Source organism: Vigna umbellata, chromosome 10, assembly GCF_029865625.1.
Source record: "Vigna umbellata cultivar VRB3 chromosome 10, Vumbellata_1.0, whole genome shotgun sequence".
In the NCBI taxonomy this organism is placed as follows: Eukaryota; Viridiplantae; Streptophyta; class Magnoliopsida; order Fabales; family Fabaceae; genus Vigna; species Vigna umbellata.
This window is the reverse complement of record NC_142174.1, coordinates 8,242,009-8,251,505: the sequence shown is the minus strand read 5'-3', so window position 1 is coordinate 8,251,505 and position 9,497 is coordinate 8,242,009. Positions and strand designations below refer to the sequence as shown.

General features: G+C 36.7%; 1 protein-coding gene across 1 annotated transcript; it reads right to left on the bottom strand.

Annotated features, from left to right (window-relative positions):
• Positions 1-4,603: 4,603 nt before the first annotated feature.
• On the bottom strand, positions 4,604-8,934 carry LOC148191802 (putative disease resistance RPP13-like protein 1). Its single transcript, XM_088100979.1, has one exon. The coding sequence runs from the start codon at positions 8,619-8,621 to the stop codon at positions 4,878-4,880; it is 3,744 nt and encodes a 1,247-aa protein (XP_087957105.1). The 5' UTR covers positions 8,622-8,934; the 3' UTR covers positions 4,604-4,877.
• Positions 8,935-9,497: the final 563 nt, after the last annotated feature.

Sequence of the window (9,497 nt, the reverse complement as noted above, 5' to 3'; positions counted from 1 at the left end):
TGCATACGGTACTCGAGACTTTTCCATCCTCTCCACTTCACTGCTAGGACTCATACTTGAGGATAATTGATAGGAGATGGGGTAAAACTGGCTTGCACTCTCGCATGTTGAAGCGCCGCAAGACTTTCAGTAAGTTTTACTTCTGAGAAAGCCAAATCTTCCTATCTTTTTCTATCTCGGTGAATTTGCATCCCTAAAATCTTGTTTGTCGGTTCTAAGTCCTTCATATCAAACTCCCTAGCCAATTATGCCTTCAGTTCTTGGATTGGAGCTTTGTTGGGGCCTATCACCAACATGTCATCCACATATAACAACAAAATGATAAATCATTTTCATTAAACCTATTGTAATAAGTACAATGGTCTGAACTTAGTCTGTTGTATCCGAGGCTAATGATGAAGGAATCAAATCTCTTACACCAACACATTGGCGCCTGCTTTAGACCGTACAGACATTTCATTCTTGCTTAACAATAACCTTGTGAGCGGTGGAACTCACAAGCAATACCCCTTCACATTGTTAGCATAGCCCAAGCACTTCATTCTTTCCCACTTTCAAGCCCTACTCGTGCTTTGGTTTTCTTGAACTAGTAATAACAACACATTTTACTTCCTCTTGATGTAATACACCCACAAACTCTTGGAATACACTCATAAACTCCTGGAATACACCCACAAACTCCTAGAATAAACTTTGCTCCTCCTAGGAATAACTCCGGTGATTCCCTTACATCAGAATGAACCAAGTCTTCTTGTGTTTTCTTTTCTGGTAGTCAAACTTGTAAACTTCGATCTATGTTGTTGGCTTATCACACAGTGCTCATATTAAGGTAAAACAACCTTCTCAAGCCCGAGTACAGATTACGTTCTGTCCTGCAAACTTCACTTTGACATGTGTCCAAGTACGATGTCACGTCAACACCGTTTCTTCTTGACTTGTCAATGCAACCATTGCATTAGCTTTCTACAATGTATCTCCCATAAGCACATGTCATGATCTTCTGAGCTTTTATGACTTACCAAATCTCCCCTCTTTCTCACAGAATATCTTCATCCTTTGATGTATTTGCCATACAACCTTGTGAGGTTGATGCATCAGAGTTCTTTCTTCCACTCTTCTCGTGCCAACATTCTTTCTTGACATGCCCCCTTTTGCCACAATTGTAGCATTTGAGATGTTTCTTACTTTGCTTCTCTTTCTGCCTCCACCAATTATTATCAAACACAGCAAAAAACACAATCAACCAACCTCAATGCAGGCAACAAGATTGAAACAGCAGTGGAGGTAGTATAGTCGTAGAGGCAGCAACCGCGGAGGCAGTAGTGGCAAAGGCAGCAACGGCGAGTGGAGTCGTTGGAGGAAGCACCGCAGGCAGCAACGACGAGGCACCAATGGCGCGACGACATAAGGAAGAGGCAGGCACGAGCACTGGCAAGAAGGAGGCAGGCGCGAGCACTGGCAGCACAGGGGGCGACGCAACGAGGCAAGGAGTGGTAGTGGTGGACGAAACTGTAGAGGAAGAAAGGGAGAGCACGAGGAAGAAGAAGTTGTTAGGCCACGCAAATGAAAGGTGAGTAGGTTAAGTTTAGAAATTAAGAAGAGCTACTACCTCGGTTATCCAAAAACTCGAGGTAATACCACAATATGGCATCGGTTAGAAGAGAACACCGAGGTATAAAGTGTTGGAAAAAAAGTATAGAACGTTCTGAAATCATAAATGTCAGGAGATGCAGGACCAACAACCTCGGTTCCTATGTGAACCGATGTCTTAGGTCGACCAACGACCTCGGTTCCTAGGCCAACCAATGCCTTAGGTCGACCAACGACCTCGATTCCTAGGCCAACCGATGTAGGCGTAGCAGCGGCATAGCAGGTGTAATAGGTGTTTGCAGAGAGGATGAGCAGGTATTTCTGTCTCGGTTCGATGAACAACCGAGGTAATATCTCCCTTTAATGATGTGACAGCCAAAAAGCTTCTACTGCTGGTGGACAGGTGTACATTTTAGGCTTCGGGTGTCTTATTAACCGAGGTCATAGCCCCTTTATGCCTCGGGTTAAAGGGAATCGATGCCTATAAGTTCGGATTAATTACAACAATATCATCGCGTTTTGATAGGCTTCGATTTTCCTTAAACTGAAGCTTATTAGACGAGTTAAAAAACATATTTTTTACTAATGATTATTCATAACATGTTTATTTTAATTTTTAGGAAACATTATTTGTATTTCTAATGTTTACCATTTATATAATAATACTTTGGTTTATATTTAATGTTTACATTTAATTTTGGTTTACTTATGATAATCAAATCCTTTGAATAATAAAATAAATAAATTAGTTACATTTCTGGCGGTTTTGGAAACCCTAACTATGTAAACTCAACAATTACCAGCAGTTTTGCTTAACCCCGATTAGTTCCGTCGGTTTGGACAAAACCTCAACTAATACTGGCGATTTTGGGTAAAACTCTCATTAATACCGGCAGTTTTGGGCAAAATCCCTGCTAATACCGAGGGTTTTGGACAAAAACCCCCACTAAAACCGACGATTTTGGCAAAACCCCTGCTAATACCGGTGGTTTTTTTATAAACCCCCAGTAATTATTTAGCGACACAAATTTTCCCAAAGGTTTTTCTAACCCTGGGTAACCTACTTTCCAGAGATTAAAACCGTCGGAAATGAAAAATTAAACCCCGAAAAAATTGTATATTTTTGTAGTGAATGTATGTTAATTTTTATTTGTATTAAAAATTATATTTACTGAACTAAAACCTATTTTCCATAAATTATAATTTTCTTGAGTAGAAAGAGAGTGATTAGTTATTTTATTCTCTTATAATTAATTTTTATTTTTATTTATTTCTTTCATCTTTATGACTTCTCATGTAGAGTTTTTCTTTTTTTTTGGATTTTGGTAGAATTCACTTCTTTAATCTCATTTTGTTTGTGTTTACTAATTTTTTTTATTCTTATTTCTGTTGCATATGTTTTTTTATCTCTGTTTCTATTATTTTTATTCTATTTATTGAATTTGCATTAGAATTAGAAATGTGTTTGTTTTGTTCGATTTTGTTTTTCAGTACTTTTTAATTCATGAATTTGGAGACTTTTTCTTTTTGCATATATCTTAAGAAAAAACTAAATTTTTTGCTTATGATAAATAATGAAGATAAAATCTCTAATAAAATAAACAATAAATACAAATTATACTTAAAAAATTATGTGAAAGTTAAATAAAATTAATTACCACTATTTAACAGATAATTTTACATTAAAAAAACTCCAAAAACAAAAAGGCTTTATTCTTAAGTTTGTTTTCAGTTCCCAAACAGTTATATCGCCCCTAAATTGGAACATAATATAACATATGTTAGAGAATTGTTAATAACACATAATACCTATATATATATAAATTTATTTTTAAAAAAATATTAAACAACGAGTTTTGGTAGTTTAAACATTGTCTATTAACATTTCATGATGCGAGTGTAATCATTCTTTTTTGGTTTAATTGCTTCCTTTGTCCCCAGTTTGGTTGAATTGTGTCAAATTCATCCTCATTTTTAAAAAAGTTTCATTGTCGTCCTCACGTGGTGTAAAAGTTTCATTGTCGTCCTCACGTGGTGTAAAAGTGTCAATTGAATCCAAACATAGAAAAAATTTGTGTCAAAGTAGTCATTTTTCCTATATCTCTGTGTCTTCCTTTCATACAATCAAGTACAGATATTCATTTTACCTTATCCAATTTAAGGCTTTTCATAGCTCCAGAGAAGTGACATATGAAAGGAAGACACAGATGTATAGGAAAAATGACTACTTTGACACAAATTTTTTCTATGTTTGGATTCAATTGACACTTTTATACCACGTGAGGACGACAATGAAACTTTTTTAAAAATGAGGATGAATTTGACACAATTCAACCAAACTGGGGACAAAGGAAGCAATTAAACCTTCTTTTTTAAGAAACCAGGTCACGATCCTCCCCTCCCAAACATTTTTATATTCATCTTTAAGTAATATTTTCTTTACTATAATATTTCATATTCAACACCTCTTAATGAACTATAATTATCGATAATAACTATCATGAACATCAACCTGAAAATATAATTCAATAGTATTTGTATTACCAATTATTATAGTTATGCACATGATGCAAGTTGAGGAAAAACAGTAAATTGGATATTTCATTGTTATAAATAGTATTATTGTTAACCACACATTATCTATAATTAAATTGTAGATTAATTTCAAAATTATATTTTAATGATGATTGGATATGATTCTCCTTTTATATTTTAAAGGATTTGAACCAAAAACAGTGAAAACGATTTCTTCCGTGGCATGACAAAATGGAAGAGAATGATAAAGACATATATTTCACACTAAGGTAGGATAACACTGCCATGGATCACTGCCCCACCACCCCTTATCTCGGCCACTCTCCCATCTTTATCTACAATTTTTAGAAAAACAGAACTTCATATATATGTCTAACAGCGAATTTGAAATTGCTAGCAGTTAAAGAGTACGCAGCATTTTCAGTGTGTGCTCTACAAACTACTAAGAAAAATCTTGGAACTGACTACACAGACAAACTAATATGAATAAGAAAAATTGCAATACTCACTTCTGCAGTGTTTAAATTAAAATCACATCACTATAAATAAAATATAAACAAAAGGTTAGGTTTCGTTTAACCTTGCAATTCCAGTCAAGTATCAAACTCAACGATTAAGTAATTTAAGACTCGTTAAATGTTAAAGGGTAAGACATGAGATGAAAGATAACATTGACAGAAATAGTTTTCCATGGTTATATGCTGATGACGTAAGTGAAAAAAGGAGAATTACCAGCTCATCATTCTTGCTCACTAAATCCATCTATCGTCAACCTTTATGCCACGGACATGGCAGAGTTTAGGCCAAATTTGACGGTCCTTTCTGTGGCATCGTTTTTGCAGCAAGGGACATTCTCTTATGCTTAATTTTATTAGAGAGACAGGCAGCCTTTCTCCCGCAATATTCTCCAGCTTTTCACAATTTACAAGGTCCAATTCTTGTAATGATGTGAGATGGACAAGTCCTTTGCACTCCAACGTATTAAGACCTGAGAAATCACTTAGATACAGAGACGTAATGGAGGGAGGCAACAATCCCTCCATTGGGAAGGCGTTGATACAATCACATGGGCCACAAACTTCGAGAGAGGTAACCATGTCAATCGATATCCATCTTATGCTGATCAGTAGTTTCTCACAATTCCTGATCTTAACTGTTGTCAAGTTAGGTGGCATACCTCCTTCAGGAAAACACTCAATTTGTTGGCAGTTGGATATTTTAAGGTATTCCATCTTTGGGAGAAGAGATCCCATCTGATGCGGCAATGACTTCAACTTGGCACAACCATAAACACTGAAATATGTCAAATTGGGCGCAGAAAATCCTTCTCCTGGGAATGATACGAAGTTGGGGCAGTCCCCAATCACAAAAGAATTCAGACTCTTCAACGACTCTGACCCTAAGAGCAGAAGAGATTCTAGATTTACACAGTTTTTGATTATAAGACTGGTGAGATTTGGAAAGATAGCCGGTGGGAAATACTTTAGTGAATCACAACTATTATTTATTGACAGGGATTCCAGTAATTTATGTTTATGTAGCACCGGGAAGCTCAGTTTGTTTAAGCCCCTGATATCCAGAGTTTTCAGTGATGAAGGAAGACGATCACCTGGAAAAGATATGGCTGACGAACAATCAATTAATGACAACTCTTTCAGGCAAGTAGGTGGAATGTCAGTGATGGCCTCCATCATGGACTCCACCATTGGCCTTCCTGATATTTTTATACATTCCACCGATTGAGGAAATGCATGTAACTCCAGTTTGTTGCTTTCACATATCTTTAATGTTCGAAGGGCGGGAGCCATTGGGAATGAAGAGACAAGAAGCTGGCAACTTTCAATCTTGAGTGTTTGCAGACTAGGAAGGTGATTTGGCAAATTTCCCTTCAGTTTGGGGCAATTTTTTATATAAAGTTTCTCAAGAACAGGAAAAGCTTTTGAATCCACGGAACTCCACATCTCCCAACAAGGCATATTAAAAATGTATAGAGATTCAAGGGAGGGAAAGGGTGCCATAGATGAACAATCTTCCTTCTTACAAAAGCCTGCATCAATAGTCTTCACCGAATTCATCTCTGAAATATGGATGTGCTTGAGAGACGGTAGTTGCCCAAGTGAAGGAAGCATACAACAATTATTACAATTTTGTAAATACAGAGATTTCATGTAGCGGTAAGAAAAATTGTCCATCCATTTGGGAAAACTTTTTCCTTTATAACCCTTTATTGAAAGGGATTTCAGGTCTTGGTGAGGTTGTAACTTGCCAAGTACATCTAATTCAATTTGAAAGTCGATGCTACTATCGTCACATAAAGACCATTGCAACTCTAAAGAATTAATGTACTTCTTATCCATTATCCTGGCTTCAAATGCTTCTTCACCATTAGTAACATTCTCTAATTTCTCAATAGAAACCCTGCCATGGAGATTTGGGAATCCTCCCAGTTCTTTGATGCTATTCTCTTTATGCTTGCCCACAATGTATAAATCCAAGGTCAATAATTGATTTAGTTTCCCCATTCTTTTAGGCATCTCTTTTATGGAACTATCACGAATTTCAAGATGACGCAAGTTTTCGAGATTTTGCATGGCACTAGGCAACTTAGTCAGCCTAAAGCAACAACACAACTTCAAAGTTTGTAGATTATACAAATTGCACAATGACTCTGGCAGAGTTTCTATACCTGTAAAACTGAGATCTAGATAACGCAAATGGATCAATTCACCTATTGAATCAGGCAGAACAAGCTGACATTGTAAGTTAGAGAATGATAAAACTCTCAAGTACTTGAGCATCGACACTATAATGCATGGTGTATTTCTGTTTTTAAAGGGAGAATAATCATCATAGGTCGGCAAGAAAGTTCTCGAAAATATTACCCTGTCAAGAACTTCACTATCGGAGACCGAATCACCGAATCTTGTAAAAGACAAATGGCGAGTCTTTCTATCAATTTTGGTTTCTTTTCCATGTTCATCTGCTCTGAAATAGAATTCCCCGCCAAGGAATGTTGCTAGATCATGCATCAGGTCATGCATCACAAAATAATCACCCCAATCCCGAGAACTTGAACATTGAAAAAACGATCTCGAAACCAAATCGTCAAAATAATCTCGACCAACCTCTTCTAAAGTCTTTCCTTTTTTTGATGCTTTTACAAGATCTTCAGCCATCCAGAGCAGGATCAGATCATGTTTTTGAAATTCATAATCCTTGGGGTACAATGAGCAATAAACAAAGCACCGTTTTAATTGTGGAGGGAGATAATTATAACTAATTCTGAGTGCTGGAATAATCTTACACTGACTTTCGGGAAGTTCCCAAATGTCACTTTCAAGTACATCATTCCAATCCTTGATTTCGTGCTTTCTTCTCAACATTCCTCCCAGAGACTGTGCAGCTAAAGGCAAGCCATTACACTTTTTAACAATTTCCTTTCCAATATTTTCTAGAGTCTCTCTATTCTCACTGTCTTCTGAGAGGAGTAATGCATGGCTTGCGAACACCAACCAACAATCTTCATTTGACAATTTGTTTAGATGATACACTTTAACACTATGAAAAGGGACTACAGCCGCTACCCTTTCATTGCGGGTTGTCACAATAACTTTGCTTCCACTAATTCCACTTAAAAATGGTTTTGTAAGACTACTCCAGCTATCACAATCCTCGATCCAAACATCATCCAAGACAATCAAGAATTGTTTACCTTTCAGTTTTTCCAACAAGTCAAGTTGAATTAAGTTTAGATCACTCAATTTACAAGGCCTTTGAGTAATTTCCTCCAGCATAGTTTTTGTGACTTTCACAATATCAAATATATCAGAAACACAAATCCATACCTTCAATTTGAATATCTCGTTCAACTTGCCATCGTTATACACAGATCGGGTCAAAGTTGTTTTCCCAACCCCACCCATGCCTACAATAGGGATTACAGACACTTCTTCACCATCACTACTATCCTCTAACAACAACTTCATTATGGCCTCCTTGTCTTCATCCCTACCGTACATACCATATCTATCTTCCAGAGATGTTGTCTGAGCATTCCATGGTTGATTGTTCTCCACCGCAATCTCCTTCAAATCGAGACTCTCCTTTTGTTTTAAAATATCATCTAATCTTTCAACAATGTCTTCCAACTTACTAACATTAACAACCTTGTTCCTTTTGAAAAGGTGAGAAAAGGAACTGCTTACCTCCTTTTGAGTAGCAGCTTTAGTATAAACTTCGTCAAGTAAGTCATCAGCCCGGTAGACAACATCATTGAGAAGATCGAGCCATTCTTTGACATCGGAGTCGGTGATTTGTCTCTTCTCAGCATCAGCAAGCACAACTTTAACCACAAGCAGCTGGCTCTTCATCTTTTGAAGCAATTTGTCAGGCTTTTTTCCACGGATGAAGTTGACAAACTCAGGGGAAGCCAGCCGGTCAAAAAGAACATCAATGAAAGCAGAAAGGAGTGCACCACCTACAACAGCTAATGCCATGATCTCAACAACAAACAAGTGATTATTTCTCAGAAAGGAAAGGAATCGGTTGCAGTAATTTGGATGGGTTCTTGACGGATGAGATCAGAAAGGAAAGGAATTTCAGTCAACCCTCTTCACTTTAAGTTGCGTAGCTATGTGAAATACCTACCCTCAAAATTAACCGTCAGATATATATTAGTTCAAAATTGGATGGTAGAGATCGATGGTGCCTAATGTTGGTGGTGTCGCTAATTCAAAGATAAGGTTCATGTTTCGATGCTTTTTTAACGTGGAATCACAGGGAATGTACCCACCATCTAAATCCACCATGGATGTATTAATTAAAAAATGAATGGTTGAGATTGAATAAGTTGATTTGAATTAATTAAAGATATTCAGTATATCTACTTTTTCATTCTTTTAGTGTTTATGAAAAACTTTATGGAACAGAGTAATATTGTTTGTAACGACCAACTATTGTTGATGACACAATGTATGTAGCCATTATTGCTAACGATGTAAAAGATATACCAAATTAAATACGATATGCAAAAGACAAAACTTTGGAAGATGGAGAACTTGCTTGGCATGTTTTGTTTGGGAGACTGGGGACTGAGGTGACTCTATAGTCTCTTTAGGCAAAAAAAAAAGAATCCGTATGCAGCCAATTTAGGTAGCCATACTCTGTTTATACTTGGATCTTCTTCTGCAGCAAAAAGTCGAACTTCTAGATTGATGATTCTGAAACCTCCACCTGAATTTTTATAAAACTCACTTGACTTATGGTAGATATGAGGAACGTCTAATTATACCTGCTTGGTTATAGTTGTAACAGTGCTACCACTGACGAAATCCATGAATGCCAACGTTCTCAGTTAGCATGGTGTTTTTGTG

Excerpts from the sequence above, each read along its gene's own strand:
- LOC148191802 (XM_088100979.1), bottom strand. The coding sequence starts at position 8,621 with ATGGCATTAGCTGTTGTAGGTGGTGCACTCCTTTCTGCTTTCATTGAT.